This window comes from Diplotaxodon limnothrissa, linkage group LG17 (genome assembly GCF_057381915.1).
Source record: "Diplotaxodon limnothrissa isolate DT_005_m linkage group LG17, D_limnothrissa_male_GT1.1, whole genome shotgun sequence".
Lineage (NCBI taxonomy): Eukaryota > Metazoa > Chordata > Actinopteri > Cichliformes > Cichlidae > Diplotaxodon > Diplotaxodon limnothrissa.
In genome coordinates, this window is record NC_140612.1 from 1760438 (window position 1) to 1787641 (window position 27204).

General features: G+C 43.1%; 1 protein-coding gene across 1 annotated transcript in view; it reads left to right on the forward strand.

Moving 5' to 3' along the window:
• chst11 (carbohydrate (chondroitin 4) sulfotransferase 11) overlaps positions 1 to 25374 on the forward strand; it is a 98678-nt gene extending 73304 nt beyond the window's left edge. Inside the window, exons 2-4 of the mRNA XM_085376197.1 lie at positions 807 to 892; positions 24444 to 24673; positions 24753 to 25374. Of these exons, the coding sequence (XP_085232323.1) occupies positions 807 to 892; positions 24444 to 24673; positions 24753 to 25374 (938 nt within the window). The remainder of the gene's footprint in view (positions 1 to 806; positions 893 to 24443; positions 24674 to 24752) is intronic.
• The last annotated feature ends 1830 nt before the right edge of the window (positions 25375 to 27204 follow it).

A 27204-nucleotide genomic window follows, 5' to 3' on the forward strand; every position in this document is an offset into this window, starting at 1 on the left:
TCGTTAGCTTTCCTGATGGCAAGAACACGCGTTCATCCACGAACACGAGGCAGATGACGTGCAGAACAAAGTGCTATTAAACCCTCGGCTTTCTCGTTAGCGGTTCCTTTCCTTTCCTGTTGATCCTGCGCTGTTCTTGCGCACTTTTCCGTCCAGAGTAATTGGAGAGAGTGTGCTGGCCGAGGCAAAGTGTTGCGCTGGCTGCTCCCACTGAGCCGGTGCCAGCAGCTACTGCTCTGTATCGAGTTGTATAAAGAGCTGAGATCCAGCCAAATAAACACTGAACTGTGGCTTTGCCCTTGGCATATAGTCACTGCTCTCATTATTTATCCCTGTAGCTTTCTGCTTGCCACTTGCAGCAGTTGGTTGTTCAAGGTGATGCTTCCACATGTGGGATATTCAAGGAAGGGAGTAAAAAATAAAGGGAAGCTGGGATTTAATCTTTCATCAGTCAAAGGATAACAGCCCCCTTGGATGTAGACAGACTCGTGTTCAGTGTGAGGAATAAAAGGCATTACTGTTGTGTAATTACCACATGTGGCCACAGTCACCGCTGCTGAGCAGCTATGAGCTGAGATCACAGACTGTATAGAAAGGATGGATGGACGCTTGGAGCCAGCCTCAAGTGTCGTGGAGGCGTTCTCACACTGATAGCTGCATGAAAAATAATCCAACCCAAACGATATGTTTTTATATAGGATGACGTGTGTTCTGCACTGCATGCTGTCAAAATGATTGCTGTGTCAGAACAGCTGCAGTAAGTCTGAATGTCCTCCGTTCTTACTGGAGCATCATCTGTTTTCCAGTCATGCGGAGGAACCCCTTCATGGTGGAAGGCTGCTGTAGGAAAGGATCCCGCAATGCCCTGCAGGAGCTCTACAACCCCACACAGGTAGGACACTGTCCCACTTCCATAAGCGCCCTTGTCATCTCCTTATCACCACCTGCATCTGTTTTCACATTTGTATTTTACTCCAGGTTTTCGCCTGAAGAAGGCGGTGGAAGAAGGCCTATATTTGTCTTTGCCTGCATGTTTAGAAGGCAGATATTTTCTTTTCTAACTGTTGGTGCCCACAGGACTGATGCTCAGTCTTTACCTGAGGAAACAGCTGACTGTTTGTGAAAGCTCAGCATAATGATTGATTCTCCGTCTCTTGGTCAGGAAATGTTGCCGGCCTCAGGTGATAAGTCATCCCGATTGTATCATAAATGAGAGCAGACAATAAATCACAAGAAAGGACAGAGGTTTTTCTCAGGTCTCACAATTTACCCTTTTCAAGGACAGTGAGGAAATGACAAACTCCTACTAGAAGCTCTTTTCTGCAGCATTTTTTCATATCGCATAAACAGCGAGACTATTACAGTGCTGTCATGTCTGTCCCAGCCAGTGAAACCTTGCTTCATCTCATTTTTCACGATTTAAAACGCTTTACAGGACGACGACCATCTGACCGCACGCTGCCTGCTATAACAGTGTGATTGCCAGCATGAAATTAAAGCGTATAATGTGATGTCATTTTAATGGCTCGAGTTTTACTGGACAGTTTACAGTGAAGAGACTGACGCAGGAAAAATCAGAAGGAGATGCAGACACAGGCCTCAGCCTCGTCGGTTTATGCTTACAATTAAAGAAGCAAAGGACATAAAATAGAGAACACCTACCATGTGAATGACTTTAAGAGCGATGGCTGGGATAAAATCAAACGAATCAAACCATATCAGTGGTTTTGCACATTACTCCTGAGCATATGCTATGTTTGCTATGATTTCCTATCACCCAGAGAGCTTTTTAATTCAAGGGTAAAAAGAAGCTTTGGCAGCACTTTAAATGTAGCTGCCAACAGTGCTGCGTTCATAAGCTATACTGAACTGAAGGGGGACCAGAGAAAAGCATATGTTTTAAAAGGATGGCACTAACAAAGTCATTGCTAACTTTAATACCATGTATAGAATATTCTTATAGGTTTTATATTTCATGGAAAAATGAGTCTAGTGAAAACTGCAACAATCTGCCCAGTCTGTTAATGCTCACAGAAGAAGGATTTGGCAGTGATGGCTATTATTTTGACCTGAAAAGTCTAAAATTGTCCCATAAAGTAGAAAAAATAAATAAAGTTCAGCACTCGGTCTAGTTCAGTTTGTCCCTCTCAGATGAATCTTCACTTGTGTCGGTGTGCTGCTTCAAACACACGGTTACAAAATGCTCCAGTTTGGATAAACATGCATTAAAGCGAATGCAGCATACAGATAAAGTATGACCGAAATAATGGATGCAAGATGAAAGGAAATGCTAACATACAACAATGTGTTTCATTTTAAGCAAACTCATTCAGCCAACCTGATGAGCTGAGGAGGGCTGCTGCAGAGTTCAGGCACTGCGTCCTGAAAGGTGTGGTCACCTCTTAGTTTAAAATAACAGCGTGCTGCAGTCAAAAGGTTACTATCAAATATCAGAGAGACGAGTCGTCAGTTGGTCCAAATTATTAGGTACCACTATAGGATTGGTCTATGCAGTGTTTCAGGTACAGCAGACATCCTTACACAGACCTGCATGTACACAGAACTGAGTGCAGCCAGGTTGGTGCTGGACGTCACACTCTGTCAAGCTGAACCCTGCATGTCCTGCCAGCAAGAGGAACTGACCCTCTTTTGATTGTTCCCTTTGTGTAATACCAGAGCCTCTACAGTGTAGGGCCGAACAAGATGAACAGCTTGTGTGGGGAGGCGCAGGCGCATGTTTGGAGGCGAGGTCCCACGCCTGAAATTCAGATACTTTATCTCCAATTAGAATTCGAGTATTTTACCTTCTTGGAATGTAACTTTTTATCTGGACAGTGTATCATCAATATGTTTAGTTTTCATGAGAAAACTGGAAACTACAGCATGTAAAGCAGGCTGTAGGTGAACCAGCGAGTGTGGCTGCACAGGTATGAGTCTTCTTGACTTCAAACAGCCTGCATCAGAGAGGGGAACGTTCAAAGAAACCCTGCTTGCTGTGATAATGAAACTGTGCCTCGATGTTCACTGTGATGGATTACCAATCTCAAGCAAGTGAGCTGAAACCAATGAGTGCCTCGAAGGTAGAAAATCAATTCAACAACTTAATGTTCAAAAGATGGTTGGAAAGGATGGAAAGTGTACATGTTTTGCAGTATGCAGTATCAACTAAATCAGGCACATTTTGGAGCACTGTGGAGATGCACATTTTGTGCAGCTGTGGCTCTCGGGGCTGAGCGCAACCTGCCAGCAGTGCAGTCACTGAGGAGAGGAGCATGACAGGAGGACACTGCTGGAGGTGATGGTGATAGATTGGATAGTTTCTGCTCCTCTTCTGCTCTCTGATCAATGTCCTACCATCTATCACTTCCTGTCTGCATGCCTCTTTCTTCTGCCGCTAACCCCGACAGTGTCTTACCTCACGCTTCCTGTTGTCCTTTATTCACTGTGTTCTGCTGCGTGCTGTCTCAGGCTGTCCCTCATCCTCTCCCTCTCTCCGTTTCCATTTCACTGTCGGCCATTTATCACCCAGGACCTTTTAAAAGCATACCATAGGAATTTAAACGGTTTGCTGGACAGCTAAGATTAGACCAGGCGCACATGGGCCTGGCGTTAGTTGATTTTCCCTGGATGATTTTTCCCACTCATGTGAAGCACCATTGATATATTTCTATGTAGAGGAGGCTTCTAGTGCAGCTAGGGTAAATTTTAGCAGGGTGCTTGGGGTCAGTGGTCAAAGAGAGATGTGTGTGTGTGTGTGTGTGTGTGTGTGTGTGTGTGTGTGTGTGTGTGTGTGTGTGTGTGTGTGTGTGTGTGTGTGTGTGTGTGTGGGCGTCGAGCGGAAAACAGAATCATAAATAGAAATAAATGTAAGACTCATATAAATATGAAAACCTCACTTTGTGCTTTTAGTGCATCTGTAATCCACTTTTACAAAACATAAACTTTGCAAGCAGCAGCCTACACGGTGGCTACACAGCGACCTCGTGCAGTCATTCACAGTAGCAGGTCTACGCAGACTGTAGGCGTGTTTCCATCCACCTGTTTTTATTTTTAACTGCTGCATGATAGAAATGATTGAAACGAAATGCAGAAAATCTAATGAAACTTCAAAATATTGGAACCAGTTTAAATACAGTGGGGCAAAAAAGTATTTAGTCAGCCACCGATTGTGCAAGTTCCCCCACCTAAAATGATGACAGAGGTCAGTAATTTGCACCAGAGGTACACTTCAACTGTGAGAGCCAGAGATTTTCCTTGTTTGAGGTGACCAAATACTTATTTTCCACCCTGATTTACGAATAAATTCTTTACAAATCCTACCATGTGGATTCATGGATTTTTTTTTCACATTCTGTCTCTCACAGTTGAAGTGTACCTCTGGTGCAAATTACTGACCTCTGTCATCATTTTAGGTGGGGGAACTTGCACAATCGGTGGCTGACTAAATACTTTTTTGCCCCACTGTAGGTGGCATCCTTGCTAGTGAACAACATCATGTCTCTATATACGGTATTAATCATGCATACAGCAACAGGGTCCATGTCCTCAGGCCGTTCTGTCAGCAGGGCCGTGCTGTCTGAGGTATGATTCATGTGACTGGCAAACACAGCCTGCACACACCAGCATCACTGCTGACAGGCCTGCAGCTTTACTGTTATTATTTGCATGTAGAGATTTACTCATATTCATATCTATAATTTCCCAGCGTCACTTTTAATACACAGCTCCAGAGTTTATTAAACAAAAGTAAATGAAAGCTTCCCTTGCAGTATTCTCATTTACCCACTCAGCTCCTCGCAGCCCTTTAATATGCTACTCTGTAATAATCTGCACTCCTCTCTCTCCGTGCCGCTCTCTTCTTTTGGATGTTTTTGCTTTCAGCTAATACATGCTCGCTGGTTTTCTTACAAAAAAGCTCACTTTAAATAAATCTGAAGTCAAGTGTTTAATTCAGGGCTTAACTTCCCTCTTATTGAGCCCTGGAGGCGCAGAAGGCGGGAGCTACAAGGTCTCGCTTAGACTTCCAAAAGCCCAATGACACCATCGTCTTTGTGACTTGAACCTGTGTGTTTTTAGAATACATTATATTAAAGCTAAGCTCTGACTCCTCAGAGATAGTTTTATTAACCACAATTTAAATCAGATGCTGAATGTAATTAAGTAATTTAACGTGGCCACATGTGGTCAGAGTACATCTAAATACAGTAAAGAAACCTGCTTTTTATCCTCCAACCAGCAATGACAGGCTGGCTCACAGAGGCAGTTATAACAGATTATACCAGCTCACTCATTAATGCTGAATCAGAAATCAGACTTGATGCTCAGATCTGTGCCGTAGTAAAAGGAATGACTCAGCTAATGTAGGCTAACATCGTCTATGTGTGTTCATTGTGTTTGTGCTGAGGGATCCAAGGATACACAGATGCTTCAAGTTGTTTTGATGATCCATCTGTTTGGGCTTAAAACAATAGTTTGCCTTAATCATACTGCTGTTGTCTCCTAATCACATCCATATCCACCTCTGACATCATAAAGTCCAGATGCCAGGATTTCTTCTGAAGTGCATTTAATAAAAGTTAGAGAATTATTTTCTTGTTCTTACTACAAACTTTTCTGCTGCCAGAAAACATGCATGAGTTTGTCCAAAAGTAACAGGACAGTCTGATAAGAAAAATACAATCGTTCAGAGTTATGCAGGTTTCTTGGCTTGTTGGTGAATTCTTCTCATCAACGTTAAGTTGAAAGCCAAACAGTTCAGATATGCATGGTTGTAATAATAGTTTTTAAACGGAGTATGAAGGTGGCCACAAGATCAGCGGTTCAATCCCCAGCTCCTCCAGTTTGTATTGTGAGGCATCCTTGGGCAAGTCCTGACCCCTGACCCCTGGGTTGCCCCTAAACCATTCATCAGTGTGTGTGTGTGTGCATCACATTTTGGGGTTATATATTTTTAAAAACGCTGGTTACCTCAGTGTTGGTGTCTCACTCTTTTCTCACATTTCCTGTGCTCGGTGTGGAGTCAGCTGACATGTCAGAGTAGCTCCCACTTGAATGTCAGGATCCATGTTTATACTCACTTCACTGGTTAGTGCTGGCTGATAGGTGCATTGAAATCCTTTTTATTTGAATGGAATGACTTATTTGAAGAGATGAATATGTTGGATTGAACTATGCACAGCACTGTGTTAAAAGAAGAGCACCAAAAAACCCATGAATTCTTGCTCTTTCCTAGATTTCCTCAGCTAGCAGTGACGGCAGAATTTAAATGTCCTGAGAAAACATCTTAAATTCTGTGAGAAAGTCGAGTACAGCACAAAGAAGCCTGAGATGAAACCCATGACAGGTCCACAGCAGCATAGAGAGCGGTTAGAGCACAAGTTTCACTATCAGTTTAAACATGTACTGTCTATGGCTGTGGAGTCTAACTTAGATAATGGCAGAAAATAACTGCTCAGAGGTGTTTCCAGATGACTGCAGAGTGACAAAACAAGGCGTTTTGTAGGGAGACTTTTATTCCAGGTATCTCGTTTTCATACTGGCTGAACATTTGAACTGGAATTAAACTCCATACCTGCTAAAGATACCATTCTGTCAAAGGATACAGAGGAGTGTTTTTTACAGCTCTGTTCATTCATCCTCTTTCATTTCAGCTTTATACTGACATAGCAGAGAGACGCTTTAAAAGATGGGTCAATGACAAAACCTGAATCTGACTAAACTTTTGCCACTTACCGTTCAGACTTTATCAGGTAACGTGCTGCATTCTGGTACAACAGCCCTTTTGTAGTAACTTGAAACGGTTTCCTTTCTGTTACTGACGTAATTTGGAACGACTGAACAAATAAATTGATTTGAAAGTTAAAAGGGGGCTAAAGTCAGTGGGTTATTTGTTAAATGTAAAAGTTTGAAATAGGAGGATTTATAATACCCACATCAAGATTCTGAACGACAGAAACTCGTGAACCAAAAACGTAATTTAGGTATAAAAGCTGCATGAAAGTGAAAAAATAGCAGTTCCATACATCTCAAACCTGCTTCTTGACTCTATGACCTCCTGATAATCACACTCAAGTTGCATTTTGTGTCCACATACATTTCTGAGGAATATCACATTAAAGAGTTTCAGGCTGTGAAATGTCATTCTTTCAGTAAATAGTCAGGTCCCAGGGTAATGACTGGATGGTACACTTGACTAATAATTTGACTGGTAATGGTATTTAATCCAGGCTGGAAGCTAGCTGCTTTACTCATTCAGCAAAGTTTAGATGAGCGTTTGACAGGTTTGACAAAAATAATGAGGTCATCATCAGAAAGGTGAAAAAGAGCGACTCTAATTCGAAAATCTTTCAGACGACATAGCGCTCTATGACTCATCACACCAAAGCAGCTGACCAATCAACAAGGCTCAACGAAAGAAGCCCGCCTCCCACAACAAATGATATTTGTTGTGGGAGGCGGGCTGGACATTCAATAAACAGGGTCCACCTCTGACAAGCAAAGAAGGCTGTTGTAGACCAAACTGCACATTAGTTCATATTGAACATCATGTAGGGTTGCATGTAGGGTTGCATGTTTCAGACCAGACATCATTAGACTTTAACCATGTTGTGCAGACAGGTCGTTTTACTGCTTCATAAATAAATGTAATCAGTGAAAAGAGGAAAGTGTCTCTGTGTGTCTGTGACACTAATACCTGTGTGGCTGTTTCACCAGCTGCAGATACGCCTCTAACCCTGCAATCCACTCACTGCAATCGTGTGTGTGTGTGTGTGTGTGTGTGTGTGTGTGTGTGTGTGTGTGTGTGTGTGTGTGTGTGTGTGTGTGTGTGTGTGTGTGTGTGTGTGTGTGCACTCTCTGGAATTGGCACCCTGGGCCAGATTATGCAGGAACACAGCAGCTGAGACTGGCACAGACTTGAAAGAAGCGTCACACCTTTCACCCACAGCAAAAAGCCAAAGCAGCTGTCTTGAGTGTTCCTCTGCTGTAAAGCCATCAGACCGGAGCACAGTCATACGCTGTGGGTGTGGGTTCTAAGATGTGTGCGCAGGAAGCTGGATAAGTCACTCTGGGTTTAAAGACAAAGGGATTTAGAGGAGGAGGCTTTACTCTTTTTTGTCTCTGCCTATCTCTACAGGCTGCATATAAACAGGCTGAAGAAAGGCGGTGAAAAGAGAGAGACAAAGGGATTTAAAGGGGATGAGTGCTCTGTTTTGCTCTCGGAGAAGATAAACTGTGTGCATGAAAGAGGAGCTATAGTACAGAAGGCCGTAGAGAAATGGATTAGAGAAATGCATAAATAAGACTTTGTGTGTCATCGAGATCAAAAAGCAAATGTTTCGTGATCTTGAAATTACAAGCTTGTTTACTTAAAACTATAAAATAATTATATTGTGTGGTTACACGAAGTTCAAACCAAGCTCGATTCCAGCAGACGTCCTTCCAGAAGGCCTTTGGCTCACTACTTTGAATTTTTAGAAAAACTAATCTTGAATTGTTTTTTGTGATTCCACCTTGGTCTTCTTTCGTATGTAACTGTGTATTAAAGTAGGTTATAGTGCTCATTAACATTACCTGCTCCACACTAAGCTTTCATAGTGCAGTGGAGTCCCCGAAACTGTGAGACGCACCTACTGCAGGCAGAAGAAAGCACAGCAATGTTTTTCCTGCCGTCTCAGGTCTCTGTATGCGATGGATTCTCAGAGGAGAATATTTTACAGCAAAAAGTGATTCAGCTGACAGATATTTCGATCTATGCCAAAAATTAAAATACTGCAAAATGAGAGATGCGACACCTGAACTCAGGTCATAATGGAAAGTCTGATTCATCCCAAATTGGGTGTGACGGTGTTGGTTGCTGTTGGTTGCTTTCCAGAGACAAACACTTATGTTCTTGAATCTTGAAGTCCTGCAAGATGATGAGTTTGTATTAGTTAGTCTACATAAAAGTAGCTGACAGTGGAGTTTCTGGCTGCAGCAGTAGCTACTGTGTTAAGTCTCGGTTGTAAATGGACAGTTTTCCCATATTTTACCTGGTCTGTGGTGCTATTTATCCTTAAAGAGTGTTTTGGTGTGAGTTGTCCAGTTTGGGAGATAAATATGTCTGAGTTCTGTGAAATCAAAAAAAGATATTACAAGCTCAGCAGTAAAATCTCAACCAAGCAAATGAAGCAAAAAATCCACTTTGACCTGAGCAGTGTCATGTCAGTAATACACTCAGGGTCCACTCTGATTAGTTACACCTCGTTAGTGTGGGGTTAGAATTGCCCTTATTCTTCATGGGATAGATTCAGTTCATTCAATCAGCTCGGCCCTCTTCTCTGGCATCAAGACATTTTACCCATCGAGTTGCTGCTCACTGGACATTTTCTCTTTTTCGAAGCACTCTCTGTAAATGCTAATGATGGCTGCGTGGGAAATTCCCAGCAGTTTAGCAGTTTCTGAATTACTCATATTAGTATGTCTGGTACCAACAGCAACACAACGTTAAAAATCACTTAAACCATTTGCTTGGTGCTCAGTCTGAACTTCATCAAGTCAACTCGACCCTTTCTGCAAGCCTAAATGCACCGAGGCTGCTTTCATGTGATTGGCTGATAACATATTTGCATTACCAAGTGTAACAGAGTAGAGAAAACGATTTTTTTTTATTTCCTTTCTCTCTTCCTTTTATGTATATTTTTGCATTTGCAGTCGTTTTCTTTGAAAAATATTTATTTTGAAAAAAGGAAGTGTGACCTTCTCTGTTTCACGGTTAGCGATCAGTGCAGCGACTGTAGAAAAGGACGACCTACCAGCTCCCCAAAATGAAGCCAAAATGTCTCTATCGCCCCCTGGTGTCTGGCTGCAGTATAGGTCATAAACCCCGCCTCCCTGTTAGCGGAGGGGACTGGAGCCAGACCAGTGACTGTAAAAAATTTACTTTTCTGCAGTCATCCGATCTGCGATAATACTGTCATTTGTGTAGAAACTATGTTAGTCCAGCCATCATGTATTAAGTATTGAGAGTATTTGCACTTTGAAAAGTAAATGAGACAGGCTGCAGACGTCCATGCTGAACTATCGGTCGTCTTGTTGATGTGAGCAGGAGCTAGAGGGGGGCGTGTGGTTGTGTCCCCTGCCACGTTCACGCTGATACCTCATCTTGGCTAGGTTTTTTTTGTTTTTTTTGGCCTGTCCCGTTTGGCTCTTTTGCATCAGAATTGTTGTCTAAAGGCAAAGAAAGATGCCCAACGGATTTACTTTACCAAACTGACCATCCCAGCCTTGCCGTAATGGTCCATTTGATTCACCTTTTATTGTTTATTTTATTTTCACTTACTGAATACGGGACAGACTTGACTGGGGGAAAGAAGGGGAGAAAGAAAGAGGGAAAGAGAAACAGCTGAGAAGAGGGACGGGGGAGAAGGGCAAAAGACAAAAACTAACAGAACGGGCAGAGAAAAAAAAATGCATATATCAATCACCTGGATCACCTGCTGAGAAAGAAAAAAGAAAACAAGCAGAAGAGAACAAGAGTAATAGAATAAACAACATCACAATGATATATGGGAATATGACAGTAAATACTAAATATTAAACATTATTGTGCAGCACATAAGATCAACAGAACACAGTGTGCTTTGAGGTAGGAGCCAAAAAGGGTGTAGTTTGTGGGTGTGATCACCCGTGTGTACACCTGTGAGCATGGACGCGCTTGTTTTTTGTTTTTTAAAAGGTTCCTTCATGTAATAATCTGCTAGAGGGTGTGGGGGGGCCACAGCCCCGTCCTCCAGGGCATGAAGCAGGTATGGAGGAGATCAAAACTCCAGACATCCAGAGGCCCCCAGAACACAAGAGACCAAGGAAGACCAACAGAGGGGCAGCCGCGCCACTGTCCTAGGTTTTTTTTGTTGGCGTTGGTGTAAAGCAGATGGAACAGATTCCTGGATTCTCTCCGGATGGAGATGGCGAGCCTATGCCCAGACTGAACTGAACTCTTGTTTAAGAAACTCATTCTTCTCTCCTGAGAAGCACCAAAGTGGTAACAACTCAGACCACCAAACCAAACCACTGAATCAAAAAAGCCAAACACCATTGCAAAAAGAAGGTAGAAGAACACTTCTCCAACTCCAACCCCCGACACATGTGGCAAGGACTCCAGACCATCACAGACTACAGGACCACCAAACCCTCCCCCGCATCCTCTGATGTCTCCTTCCTCAATGAGCTCAACAACTTTTATGCTCGTTTTGAGCGAGGGAACCCCACAACCACAACCAAAGCAGACATGACGCCAGACCACCAACCTCTGACTCTCTCCCCCACCGATGTAGGAGCGGTGCTGAGCAGGATCAATGTCCACAAGGCTGCAGGCCCTGATGGCATCCCCGGGCGTGTTCTCAGAGCGTGTTCTGGGGAGCTTGCAGGAGTGCTCACAGACATATTCAATCTGTCCTTGGCCCACGCTGTGGTACCGGCCTGCTTCAAATCCACCTCCACCGTCCCGATACCCAAAACCTCCAACCCATCTTGCCTCAATGACTACCGCCCAGTAGCACTCACCCCCATCATCACTAAGTGCTTAGAGCAGCTGGTCCTAGCACACTTCAAATCCTGTCTCCCCCCCCACCCTGGACCCCCACCAATTTGCATACCGCCAGAACAGGAGCACAGAGGATGCAGTCTCCATCGCACTGCACTCTGTCCTCTCACACCTGGACAACAACAACACCTACGCCAGAATGCTGTTTATAGACTTCAGTTCAGCATTCAATACAATCCACCCCTCACAACTCATCAGGAAACTGACAGACCTGGGCATCAGTTCCCTCATCTGCAAATGGTTACTGGACTTCCTGACCAACCGCCCCCAACATGTCCGGCTGGATAACCGCTGCTCATCTACCATCACGATGAACACCGGTGTACCACAAGGCTGTGTGATGAGCCCTTTCCTCTACTCCCTCTTCACCCACGACTGCAGACCTGCTGATGGTTCCAACACCATCATTAAGTTTGCAGATGACACCACGGTGATTGGCCTCATCAGTGACAACGATGAGGCCGCCTACAGGGAGGAGGTGGATCGTCTGGCTGAGTGGTGCGACACAAACAACCTGCTGCTTAACACCGAGAAGACCAAGGAGCTCATCGTGGACTACAGGAGGAATGCTGACCCACATCCACCCATCCACATTAAGGGGACGGCTGTGGAGCGTGTGAGCAGCTTCAAGTTCCTGGGAGTCCACATCTCCGAGGATCTCACGTGGACGACCACCTGCTCCAAGCTGGTCAAGAAGGCTCACCAAGGACTCTTCTTCCTGAGAACCACCTGTCCTCAGACATCCTGGTGAACTTCTATCGCTGCACCATCGAGAGCATCCTGACCAACTGTATAACAGTCTGGTACGGGAACTGCTCTGCCTCGGACCGGAAGGTGTTGCAGAGGGTCGTGAAAACTGCCCAGCGCATCGCCGGAGCACCACTTCCTGCCATAAAAGACATCTACAGGAAGCGGTGTCTGAAAAGGGCTGGGAAAATCATCAAAGACCCCAGTCACCCATCACATGGACTCTTCACCCTCCTGCCCTCTGGGAGCTCCGGACTTAGACCACCAGGTACCGGAACAGCTTCTTCCCCACAGCTGTCAGACTCCTGAACTCTGCCTCCTGACATCTGACCCACGTTAACACATGTACTGAACATACACCCATAACCACCTACACTTTATATAGCCTCTGTAGAAAGTAGCCACATATTTCACTGATCTTAACTGCACTACTGTATAATTCTGTATAAACAATCATTCTGTACAATATAATTATAATTCTACAACTGTTTATAACTTGCATATTTCTGTTTAGTTTCATATTTATATCCTGTTCATAGCCTGTACATACTTATAGTTATAGCATATTCATAACATACCTTCATACCGTGTACATTATAACATACCATAATAGACCCATTTTTGTACCCTCATACCTATAACAGACCCATTTCTGTAATATATCTATATACCTATATTATTGCTAATATATATTTTGTAATATATCTATATCATGGCTAAAGCACTTCTGGATGGATGCAAACTGCATTTCGTTGCCTTGTACTTGTGACATGTGCAATGACAATAAAGTTGAATTCTATTCTATTCGATTCAAAGCAAAAAAAAAAGCAACGGAATTAACAAACAATCCTGACTAATGACCAAAAAGTACAAACTGAAATAATAATGAACTCAATAGGACTGTTTTTTTATTATTGTTGTTATTTTGGAAATTGTACATTGTATATCATTTTATTTTCACTTTTCTACCAAAATAATAACTATTGCCGCTTATTTTGAGTGATCATTGAGTGCATGTCCTTACATTAAAACCAAAGGAATCTCAGAGCTTAGCTTTAGCAGTGTTATCTATCTGAAAATCAGGACTGGACTGATACCACAGCAGCTCTACTTTACACTGACTGCAGCAGAGTTAACAGTGCGTAATTTTCTTGATAATGTAGACGTCTAAACCCAAACAAATTCTTGTTTGCTGCATTTGAGGCCATCAAATCACAAACTCGAACAAACAAAACAAACAGAAAAGAGAATGTAGTTGTCACTGGGTTTTATTGAAATCCTATTTCTCATTTTTTCCTTCGACGTCTCCTTTCTGATTTTTTTCTCCCTGAGGGGTGAAACACACGATGCAGAGAGACAAAGTAAAGTGCTCATGAGAGGAAGAAGAAACTTTGATTGCACTGAGGGAAAGTCAGAGCACTTTGTCATTATCTTGTCTTTGGTGCTATGATTATACCCCACACTTTTCTCTTTGCTGTTTAGTCACAGACACACGCTGGTTCTCTGCACAAGTGTATATTTAAGTACAACACACTGTTGATCCAGAGATGTACATCAGCGCACACGTTCTACATATACAGTAAACACATATCACTGCACACATGTACGGCCTCCGGGTTCATTTCATTCTCTCGTGTCACTGCGCCGCCTGCTTAATTTAACTCTTTGTTGCATTTTAACCCTGGAAAGTAAAACAGACGTCTGTATTACGAGGCCACGAGCACGTATCCAGAGAGGAAGATAAATAACAAAGTAAATATGAGTAAAACTTTTTCAAGGCTCACGTTTTAACAGTCACAGCAATGCATTATTAGTCATTAACTTCTGAATCCATTCAGATTAAATGTTGATAAATCCAATAGCTACGTTTTAAAAAAATCAGGGATATACTCTCCGCTTTCACTCTGTTAAGCAGTCAGTGGTTCTTCCACAGACCGACAAACTAAATCGACACTCTCCCTTGTGTGTTTCATTTTTCCTCGTCAGGTAAAAACAAATCAGCTGGCAGAGCAGGTGTCCACAGCATAAAACCCTTGCACATCCAAAGAGTTTACAGTATAACATTCTTCACATGAACTTTAAAACGTTGGGCTGACATCAGAGATACAGTGTAAAGATTATTCTCTGTCCTTGTGGGTTAGCTTTCACCTGTGAAGGAGGTCTGTCTCCGGGCTCAGGTTGCCGGTTTAACGTTACCGTGGGATAGGGACGGCCGGCCTTACCCAGGTGTCGGATATCCTGGAGTTTAAAGCATGAAATGACCATGCTGCAGAGTTCACTAACCTCCTGTCCTCCTGTCACATGCATGCATGAGAAGGATTCGGTGCCTACCCCCAGAGTTACAACACTGTTAGGGTTGAAAAGCTACAGATCGTCACAAGACACTAAAGACTCCATAAAAACCTCTGCCAGTTAAATTCTTATGATGGTCTGTTAACAGCCCCCTCAGTGAAGGCGAGGCCTCCAGGCTCCACTGCTGCTTTTACAGATAAACATCCAGGGCTGTGTGTCAAACTGTAGCCTCTAATGAAACATCTGTGACTGGCTGCTGCTCAGGGTGGTGTTTTGGGGATTCCCAGAATATTTTTACTTTATTAGCAGTACTTTTAACTGCTACTGCGAATGTGTTAAGAAGTGAACCCTGCAGCAAGTAGCATCATAGCGAGCATGTATCTGTGTGTGTTTGCATGTTTACTTGACCTTGATGGCACCTGGCAGGAAAGCTCAGTGCTTCTAGCCCCTGGCATGAACACTGTCTCCATTCATGGCCTTCCCACACTGCCCTTATGCAACAGCGTCAGCACAAAAATCATGAATCAGTAGATTCACAGATTTAAAGCTGTAGCTTAGAAAGGCTGCTTTTGTGATGCTCAGTATTTAAACATTGCACCAGCCATGTTTGAGATAAAACACAGAGCAGTCGAGTTCAGGCATCTGTGGTAAGTACGTGCAGTTTGTTAACTGAATATGAGGCTGGCAGGCAGATTGGCATGACATCAGTAAATATGTCAGTATCATCAGGACCCAGTGTATGTGAGTTAGTTAACTGATCGTATCCAGCTAGTAGGATACAAGGTCGAGAGGTTCTTGTTCTCAGTTTGCCACTGAAATCCTCTGAATCTGCACAACAGAGTCACAGAGTTCAAAGTTAGACTCACAGAATATCACTGATGGTGGGAAACATGCCTCATATAAATGTTTTACATTTCCCTGAGAGCTGTTGACTTGAAGTTGCTGTTGTAGCTCAACACTTTACTGAAGAAGGTAATAACCACGACCACAGCTTTCCATAAAACATCAAAGCGGGACAAGAGCATCAAAAACAAACTCATTTTAGACTGATCTGATTTTCCAGTTTCAGTGTAGCAGAGACAGAGAGGGCTGAAATGTATTTCAAATGTATCCAGTTACACTGTAACAGTCACACTTGCTACTTTGAATGAAGCTGCTGTCAGCAGCTACACCCGAGTGCTGTCTGTGTATAAAAGCCAGCAAGACTCAACAAATTTGGCATTACAAACATTCTTGCTTTACAATCAATTATTTAACATTAAGCTTATTATTTTCTGCAGCATTTGCTTACTCCTCCTTCAGAGCAGCTCAGTAGACAGCTGTGCTCTTTTTCTAGGTATGAATGTATGAGGAAGGAATATGAAGCAGAGTGCTTCAGAAAAAGAGTGTGTGTTCTCAGTTATCCCACTGGAAAAATACAGGTACAGAAAAACTTCCTCAGATCCAGTCGGTGTCTCCGTGGCTGCAGGCGGTTATTGTGTCATGATGATTGGCCCAGTTTCTCCTCAGCAGCTACTGGACTTCTCATAAATGACATAGTGGAAAAGTCCATGTACTGCTGGTCTTATTGGAAAGGATGAATCTGCCTCATAAAGCTTTCATAGCAGAGCCTTGTTACCTTTCATGCAGCGACCCGTTAAGCTCTATGGTTGCAAATCAGGTGTTATTTGGTACAGTTGTGGCACACTGGCAGCTTTATGCCTGCCTGCTTTATGAATGCCAGCCTGTGCGCACAGACACAGACTGCCTTTAGTGCTCAGTGTGTGTGACAGAGAGGTGCTTTGATGAATCCTGTTGATCTTTGTTTGGCTGTCTTCACAGCTGGCGAGCAGAGAGAGAAGCTAACTCAGCGACCCGAGACGGGGAGCGCAGACGGATGAATTTTTAGGAGACAAAACGGAAACGGCATTCTTATGATAATAAGCAGCATCGAGCTAAAGACAGGATACGTGCTGCTGCTGCACTTCACCCTCTCGACACTGGACTTTCTTCTTTTCACACACCCACTGTAAAGTCTTCAGAAACACAAGGCATACACAGAATAAATCGAACGGTTAAATGTACACAGGAGTAATGACTGTTGCAGCGTCTAAATTGCAATAAGGAGCAGAATCTTAGCTTCATGAATGAACAGTGCCTCTCTAAACAAAGGGAGGTATAAATCAAATGCATTAGTTTCTCTCTTTCAGCACCTTAGGGGTCACCACAGTGGAGCGTCTGGCTCCCCACCATCACCCACCCATAGCCTCTATATTCATGTGGTCTACTTCTTCTGCACGTGTCCAAACCGTCTCAACCTTGCTGCTCTAACTGTGTCTCCAAAGCACTCAGCCTGAGCCGTCCTCATGCACTTGTTTCTAATCCTGTCCGTTGTCGTCACTCCCAATGACAGTCTGTCCATTTCCAGCCTTTTGTTATGTCTCACTACTGTCTCATGAATCTCCCCTTTCACTTTTGCTGCTGTGCTTCTGTCACATATTTTTCACCTCTCTTATGCGTCCATTGCTTCACACGGTTGACCTCAGGTATTTAAACTCATCCACCTCCACTACCTGTACTCCATGCAGCTGTCACACTGTCGTCTTCTCGTTCACACACATGTATTCTGCCCTGCTTCTGATGACCTTCATCCCTCTGCTCTCCAAAGCATACCTCAACACACCAGGTTGTCTTCTATCTGTTCATAGTCTGCAGACACTCCCATCTGATCTCATCTGTCAGCCATTGCAAAGAATTAGAGCTGATTGCTGATGTGATCCCATCCCTACCTTAAACAGATCTGTTCACACACTCATATATGTGCTGCACCAGCCACTCCTGATTCCTTCAGCACCACAGTTCCTCTCCAGGCATGCTATCATATGCTTTCTCTGTGCTGCTGTCCTGACCTTTTCTGTGCTTCTCCATCAACACTCTCAAAGCAAACATTGCATCTGTAGTGCTCCTTCTTGGCATGGCTATACCGCTGCTCACTGATTATCAGCCCGCCAAGAACTCTTTCACATATTTTCTTGGTATGGCTCATCAGCTTTATCTCTCTGTAGTTACTACAGCTCTGCACATCAGGGGCGGAGCGTGGGGGTGGCTTACTGGGCTTAAGCCCGGGTTGTTTTGTCAGAAGCCCGGGGTCTTTTGGAGTGTAATTTTTTCATAGTTAGATGCCTGGCTGACAACTGTATAAAACAAAAAGTGCAAGCAATATTCGAAGCACATAGTGCACACTGTGGGAATTTACGACTGTGCGTGAATCCCCCCTGATATTGGTATGATCCGAGCTCAGGCACTAAGCGACTGAGCGAGAGGGCGGGGCAGCTGCTGCCTGTGAGTGCGCTGTTGGAGAGACGGAGCCAGCCATACTAAGGAGAGCTTAAGTTTGAGCAGGTACCAAAGCAAATCATTCGTACTGTACAAATAATGTAAATATGACGGTGCATCACGAAAGATTGATATCAAACTGATCACTTGACCAATATTACGTTACTTGCTCTTCAAGTGAATCAACAAATGGCGAAATGAAAAGCCGAACAAATGCTATTTTTTTAGAGTCTTAGCTTACGTGTGTTTATTTCATATTTTCAGTTCTTACCCTCCCCGACTAAATCGGTTTCAGTTATGTACTGAAATATAAGAATGGACATTAGAGGGTTCTTTCAAAGAAAAAACTCAGGTAAATGTTATTTTATATATTATGCTTTGTATGTTGTTCAGTATATTTCTATGCAAAACAAGAGGGGTTTCAGTACACAGCAGGATATTCACATTTGTAACCAGATATTTACACTTTAGGGAGAAAACATAAAACATTTTTACTGTACAACATCAATTTAGAGTAAACTTTTGTTTTAGATGAATATTGAAATATCTTTTGAATTAGTTAAATGTCAGAATAAAGAGAGACAGAGCTGTCTATTTTTATCACTTTCATCAAATGTAGGAGTACATGTACACTAAGTTTATTGTTAATTAATAAGAAAACTCCAGACGATTCCATTCTGAGCTGAAGAAGCTTCTGATTGGTTTGTAGAGTCCATGTGAGTAAACTGGTGGCACAGCTGTGGATGCATATAAGGCAAAACACAGAGCCTGTTTCTTTGACATGGGAACATCAAGAGATGTCAACCAAAACACCAGGAACAGAACTGTGGAGCTCCATAAGTGTGGCTCAAGTTTGAATACAATTTGGTGCCATTTACAATTAAGAAATACAGATAGTTTCTCTCTTTACTCTTAAAGTTAACAAATATGTTTTTATATTTATCAATCTAAAAAAAATAAACATTTAGTCTGATTTGATGTTACAATTATAAAAGTGTTTGTTTTGATCTGAAGAGTTTGTAAATATCTGGTTTCAACTGTATATTTGATGATTGTCAGCACAAAGAGGGAGAGAGAGGAACAGAGAGGGAGAGAGAGGGAGATGGAGAATGGGAACAGAACAGAGATGAACAAGAGCAGGTGAGACACACATGTTAGTCAAATGGTCGTTTGCCAAAAGTATCACCGTATCACAGGTCCTCATGTATCTCGTACCTAGTGTTTCTTTTTAGGTTTGCTATTTTTCAAATTCTACATTAATTAAGTTTTGCAGGCTTGTTTGCACAACAAGGCTAAATAATTATATAAACTTTTCTCAATCTAAATATTGTACTTTGGTAGAATTAAAAAATAAGTGTAGTGCAGGTCTATGATGATTTTTAGTGCTACTATCATCTAGTTCTGATTCTGGTTCTGTCTTGGTTAAGTCCTCAGTAGTCCTGATTTTGAACTGTTGTAGTCCTGTTTTAATTCTGGATCAGTTCTGGGTCTGGTTGAATTGGGGTTTAGTCCTCGTGTCTTGATACAGCCCCGACTTTGTTCTGCCTCGCTGCTTAATTAAAAAACTAGTTTAAGGTGTCCTGCACATGTGATATATATTTTTCCCTATATGAAGTCATTCTTTTTTGAACAAAACTCAAAACAGAGCCTATTAATCTTTCAGTCATTTCTACACCCCCCCCCCCCCCCCCCCCCCCCCCCCAAAAAAAAAAAAATCCCACATGCATACTACCCTTTAGGGCTAAGCCCCGGGTGTTTCAAATGTCTGGCTCCGCCTCTGCTGCACATCATCATTGTTCTTGAAAATTGGCACTTTGTCTCCATTCCTCAAGCATTTTTTCATCCTCCTAGATTGTGTTAAAAAAAAGTCCGCTGTATGTCATCAGGACCAACCACCTTTCCACTCTTCATCCTCACGTTGTCCTTACTCATCCTCTGCACTTCCTGATTCACTAACTGCCATCCATCTGTCTCTCTCTCTTATTTTCTTTCATCACAAACCCCTCAACACACTCCCTTCAATCATTAGTACATTTCCTTTCTAACTTAGTCTGTCAGTCTAGCCAATAAAGTCCATTTCCCCTTCTGTTGGCACCGTTGTAGACCAGTTTGAGTCCATCTCCTAAGCTCCTAGCCTCCCCCTTATTTACCCTGGACAACTGCACGCACAGTATATCTACTCTCCTTTTATCAGCCAGCTCTCTTTGCCAGTCAAGTCATAGTCTTTCCTTCTCACTCGCTGCATCCTTGTCCATTTTGTTCTTTCCCTTAACCTTTTGGTCCTCAGCATTTAGCTTATTCTGAAGAAACATCCTCAGGTCATTACGTGAGACAAATTGTGAATTTCTTACTTTTGCACCATGAAAATTCATGACTCTAACTGGAACATTCAAGTGTATTTTTAGTCATCTTTAGCTACATAGTAAAAGTCTTTAAGTCCTAATCTGTACTAAAACTGTTTGATTAGTAACAGAAGATGATTTACTGTCAAAAATATGGTTGGTTCAATCTTTATTTTAGCTTTCAGAATATTTTACACTTGTCTTAACTTTGTTACAATACAGAAACACAGGTTATAGCACACGTATATAAAACTACTGCCAAGGCAGCCAATTAACAGTCTGATGAAGGCTCTGTCAGAGACTTTGGTCAAATCAAAGTGACCAAACTGATGTGGAGTAACCCTGAGACTTCCTGCGTCGCTGGCTTGCTTTGCTTTGTTGATACTTTAGCCTTGGGTCTACGTTTGTATGTAAGCTAGTTTACAGACTTTCACTGGAATATGTTTCTTCTGTCCTTTAGCGATCACTTCCTGGCTTCCTTCCTTTATCTCTTTCTTTGCTATCATCAGCAGATTAGGAGGAAGCTATTCATTACCACCGCTGCGACAAGCGGCTCAGCGCTGATACACAGATGATATTTCAAACTCATAACAACTTTCAGAGACAATAACACAGTCGTGGTGAGGAAATGAAGACTTGAAATATTGAAACACAGTCTCCATGTTGCCCTTTCATCACTTTCTCACACATTTTAACAACAAATGTGCAACAAGGAGAGGATGTGCATTTCCCATCATCTCGAACCCTCAGGATAAGGAAGTAAAGCCTTCCCTGTTTGCAGATACGCTGCTGACAATGACTTTCGTGGTGGGATTAAGGATTTCCAGCCCCCCGGTTTTCTCAAAGTTGTGATGGTGTTTGCCAGAGAGAAATAGGGACTAAACCTTCACTTCCATATCAGTGCATGGTGTCTGTAACACTAAGTAATTCATCATCTAGTATACCTGCACGCAGAAACTGCTGAGCTGGATGTTTGAGGCTCTTATTGGAAGAGATCAAACTGAATTAGCCATAAAATGTGTCACGGCTAACTACTTTTATAGCTGTGGTTTTATGACATTTTATGACACTGGCTCTTATTTGGTGCCGTTTCACTAGCTTGTGTCCACAAAGTATCAGGGCAGAAATGGGCAAGCATATTTGCTAGTGCTATAGTCTGCTGTCCAATGGGAAAAGCTCGACATGGCCAGAGGTCAGTGACCTCCACCACATCTCATCTCCTCCTCCTGCTTTTCATCCCTGTCCTCACTCTTCATCAAAACCCCACAAGAGACTTCACAGGGCTGCCTAAAGATGAGATAAGTGGTAGAAAGTGATCCCAGAGAAAGAAGAGAGATGAGAGGAAAACTGAGGGCAAGCCTGAGAAGATCCCCTTGTCTCTTTTCCCGAGTTAAATACAGTTTAAACTGTGCTGAGATGGAGGGCTGCATGTCTGCTGCAACATTTGAGGGAATTATAGCCTGATGCTCCCACTTCTTCCTTTTCTTTAAGAGTTTCATCAACAAAGAGCTCTTATGCCTTAGTGGGCTTTGATGCTTTGGAGTTGATGACCATGACTGCAAAATGCATAAAAGAGCAAACAAGTGGAGACGCACAAAAGGAGCACTTCATCTTGACTGGAGACTTTCATTGTCCATCCTGAAAAAGCTCCACTTCCCTTTCCCAAAAGCAGGAGTAACTATGGGAATAAAGGACGCCCACTATTGCTTTAATTCTAATAAAGACAGCAACGTTTGAAAATACTCTTTTATCGTTGCCCAATGAAGAAAGATCTAGATATTACTTTTTCTCTGGTGGGAATAAAATATTGTGTCTTGTGCAAAAAAGCAAATCTTAGTTTAAAATAAATCATAGTTTTGTGCAGAGCTGTCTAATGTGACAGGAAGTTATTTTTTGGTCAGGGAGAGCAAGGATTGCATGTGTTTTATTTATTTATTTTTACTACACAAAATTACATTTGACTGCAAAATATCGTAAGTGCTGGGCAACCGTGTTTTTGTATAGGGATATAACCAAAATACAACCAATTGGCAATGTTTTACACCGAGGCCCAGTCAGTGTGAGTCAGTGTGAGTCAGTGTGCTTCTTATAACTGAGACACTACTGTGCAAACAATTGTCAGGAGACAGGTTGGACCACCAGGTGACTCACAGTATGAAACTGCTTTGCAAACCTGTCCACATCATTTTTGTGGACAGGTTTGTATTTGTATTTAAATGTAGAGTATTTTTGTGAGATATACTTAAATGAACTGAGCACTAGATAAGTGAACAGAAAGATAGTGAGAAAAAACGATTGTAAGTACTTTATTTTTTGGTTTAGTTCAAGAAGTGTATTTTATAGATGTCTTATCTGACTTATGGGGGGCAGCACGGTGGCATGAAGGTCCCTGGGTCCGACTCCCCCATGTAGCCGGGGCCTTTCTGTACTCCAGCTTCCTCCCACAGTCCAAAGACATGCAGTTAGTAGGGTTGGGTTAAATGATTATAATTGCCCGTCGGTGTGACTGTCTGTTGTGTTTGCCCTGCGATAGACTGGTCGCCTGCCCAGGGTGTACCGCGCCTCTCGCCCCAGCTGGGATCGTTGTAGACTTGTTAGCTACGGGATAACAGGAGCACATCGTGCAATCCCCTACTGTAAAAGCTTTCCCCATGATGCCGTAGCAAGCTGTGCGTGTGATGAACTGCAAACTTGGAGACCTGTTTTGAAAGCTGGCGTCCAAGAGAATCACATGCAAACCTCTTTAGTCAAAGCTGTGTTCGTGTACAGACTCCCTGTTAGCCCCAGTGTTGTTTCATTACTTCATGTCAGCATCTCTCCCACCCTCTCAGCCCCTGACAGTGTATCACTGAAAGGCCATGGCTGTGTGGAGTGGGACAGAGTGGTAAGGCTGCAGGCCACAGTAAAATCAATTTAGATACTGTGAGGAACCCAGAGCACTGCCCTACAGGGGAATGTAGACCCAGAGGAAAAATAATCAAGAGGCACGAGCAAACATTCCCGCCCCTAAAATGCAAAACTTCCATACTGCTCTTACTCTTCTCATTTCTTTCTGTAACCTCATCCTTTCTCTCCTGCCACGGTCGGCTTCACCACAGGCATCACTGGGACGGTGAAATATGCCTCCGATAAATGATTACCGACTGGAGCCACTCATACCGAACTCGCAGGATCTGTAATATTCTCCAATATCATTATTTTCCTCCACACCCATGGACTAATCTCTATCACAGTCTGTGGAATGACTCAAATAAGGCAAAAAGATAGAGTGAATAAAGAGATGAGTATGATAATAAAGCCTAAGATTGATAACTCGCAATCTAACTGCCTGTCTTTTCCATATCCGTCCTCATGCCCTCTTTCTGATTCATTTCAGTTGTAGAGTGCTCGGCTTTTTCTCACTGCCGTGTTAGTGACCAAGAGCACTAAAACATCTTTAAGTTTCAGAACAAATGTGTGAAATAATATTTTATTATTCTGCTACAATAACTAGTGTAGTGAGTTAAATATGAATGTTGGTGACTAATACGGTATGTTCCCTTTCTTGGGAAAGGTTTAGTTCAATTATTGTCAACAAAAATCCCACAATTGTCACATTTTGTTACATTTGTTACAAACGACTTGCGCAGAGTTTAGCTAATGATGAAGTGTTGTTGGGTTTAATTATTGGATTCCTTATCAGATCAACTGGTAATAAAACCAGTAGGCAGTTCATTTTGTTTGTTTTGTTCATCCCTTCACACAGATTACAGCCGGGCTTTCACTGGGACATACTCGTCCAAACTAGTAACATGGGAATTGGAGCTTTTCATTTAGCCAATGAGTTTTTCTTCTTTAAGCTTGTGGTTAGCTGAACCCAATCAATCACAGCTGAAAAAGAAAGATTTATTTTTTACATCAGCCTAAAGAGGGTTCATTGGTTTATCTGGTAATTATCCTGAAAGTTGGCTAACCACCCAGTTTGAGCTGGGAACCAGTGTTTGTTCAGGGACCTTTATTGCACATCACACATTGTTTACTCTGGATTCTTTTCAACTCTGTGCTGTAAACTACATAATTAAAGTAAAACTGACTGTTCACATCTTGTGCTGTACTTACCCTCCTGAAGCCTTTTATTTGAATTTCACAGTAGTCTCTCTCTCTCTCTCTCTCTCTCTCTCTCTCAGACGGAGTTATCAGGAGCTGCTGTCCTCCACCAGGCCAGGAGGGATCAGGTAGTCGATGCCTGTCGGGTCAACAGTGCATCGAGTCGTAAGCGGAGAGTCCTGACACCCGGAGACCTCAAACACCTCGTGGTGGATGAAGACCATGAGCTTATCTACTGCTATGTCCCCAAGGTGGCCTGTACCAACTGGAAACGTGTCATGATGGTGCTTACAGGCCGGGGCAAGTACAGGTGAGTTTGGTACTGTACAGAGAGGAAGGAAAATAAGTGCTTCTGTTGTTCTTCACTGTCTCGTGCCTCTCTCACGCAGTGACCCAATGGAAATTCCTTCCAATGAAGCCCACGTTCCCTCCAACCTTAAGACACTGAATCAGTACAGCATTGCCGAGATCAATCACCGCCTCAAGAACTACCTCAAGTTCCTTTTTGTTCGTGAGCCCTTCGAGAGGCTGGTTTCTGCATATCGCAACAAGTTCACCCTCAAGTACAACTCATCCTTCCACAAGCGCTTTGGCACCCGAATCATCCGCCGCTACCGCAAGAACGCCACGCAGGATGCCCTGCTCAACGGGGCTGATGTCAAATTCAAAGAGTTCATTGAGTATCTGGTGGACCCGGCCACACAGCGGGACGGACTCAACGAGCACTGGCAGACTGTGTACCAGCTCTGTCACCCGTGTCACATCCACTATGACATGGTGGGCAAGTATGAGACACTGGAGGAGGATGCAAACTACCTGTTGCAGCTGGTGGGTGTAGGTGACTCCCTGCGCTTCCCGACCTACGCCAAGTCCACTCGTACCACGGATGCTATGACGGCTCAGTTCTTCAGCAATATCAGCACTCAGCAGCAGATCCAGCTCTACCAGCTTTACAAGTTAGACTTCCTCATGTTCAACTACTCCATACCCAGCTACCTGAGGTTGGAGTAATGGTGGACAGAGATGGGACTCTGAGAGCGGCTGATTCGGTCAAACAGATAAAAGGAAATGAGCGGAGGGCAGAATTTTATGGGAACAAACTTGATTTAAAAAACTGTAAAATTGATGTGTAAACAGGTGCCGGAGGTGTGTGAGTTTCTGGGAATAATTCAGAGGATGTTCAGTCAGCACCGACTGGACAGGGATGTGGGCTAAATGGACTAGACGCATGCAAAGACTGAAATGTGTGGGTGAAGCAGGTCTTCATGGTTGTTATCCTCAGAGGATGGACTGGATGAGGGATTCTCCTGATGTTGTTCCCTACACGCAAACTGCTGACAAATTAGGCTGCTTCAGATTCTGCAAAGCAAACAGCGTCCTCGCACGTGCCCTGACCCCAAAGCATTATGGGAGCTAAGTTTGTCTCCTCCTCCTTCTGATCAATATAGAAACTCCGCCAAATTGTAAGGCACACTTCACATCTTCCACCGAGTGGCGAGCCAGTACCCATCATGCTTGCTCTCATTAGATTCATACAGCTGAGAGGGAAACTGCCTCATCACCACCTCGAGGATTACTGCAGCTGATGGCTGCGGTTCCACTCTCAAGACCTCCACATTAGTAGTGTGGCGGTGCAGCCGACAGCTCGCTGTCACTGGTTTCTAGCATTAGTTTGTCGGCCCTTCTGCCACAGCAGTGAAGTGCTTACGTATCATTGCCTGTAACACCAAGCATCCTTAATACTTTGAGCTACAGAACGTGTCTGGACAGGTACAGGATTCGCTCAGTGGGCGCACCGGCCTGCCTCTAACCTACAAGACGAGAGACGGCCTGTGTGGCTGTTAAAGGGTTAAAGGCGCTGAGTCTCATTACCGCCATGCCCTGCATAGAGGAGCTTCGTTGACGTGCCCCTGCTCCAGCAACCAAACCTGTTTTTCACTAAATGATCCTCTTTTCTCGTCTTCATGCTTTATTTGTTTTTATTGTCTTATGAATCACTGCTGCGAGCAGCAATGAAAAGATTATTTAATTTGCTTTGTTGTTGAAACTAAGATGGAAAGAATTTAATATTTTATTTTCTTGGGCTGAAAAACATTTAGGACACTTTAGAGAAGTTCAAACTTTTTCATTTCTTGTGGTACATTTTTGGCCCTTGGCTTTGTCTTTCTGTGCTTCACATCATTCAAAATTTATGTTTTTTTACATTTCTATTGTCAGACGTTTGGTGCCAAAATGGCTGAGGGCCTCAGAGACCCACAGTCACTGTTAAGTGCACATCATTGCCATTTAGGACATCCCAAAGAAGACACGTCAACAATCAACATAACAGAGAAAGGATCCTGTGGTGTGATTAATGTTGTGTAATGTCAATAACTACACAGGAGGGAGGATGGGCTGCCCGTCACACACTATAGTGACAGAGGGAGTCGTTTTGTGTTTTACACCAGTTTGTACATTTTAATCCACTCCAGCTTCAAATTAATTTCACAGCGTTAGAATATTTAATTTATATAGCACCAAATCACAACAACAATCCCCTTAAGGTACTTTATATTGTGAGGTACAGACCTGAGAATAACAGAGAGAACAACAACTGCCTTTGAAGCACTCTGGCGACAGTGGGAAGGAAAAACTCCCTTTTAACAGGAAGAACCCTCCAGCAGAAGCAGGCTCAGGGAGGTCAGCAGATCTGTGTGAGGGGGCATTGTGGTTAATATAGTCAATTTAATTCAATTCAGGATAATTCCATGTTTTCGTATCGCACCAAATAACAACAACAACAATCGCCTCGAGGTGCTTTAGGTTGCAAAGTAAAGACCCTCAAAATGTGACGAGAGCGTT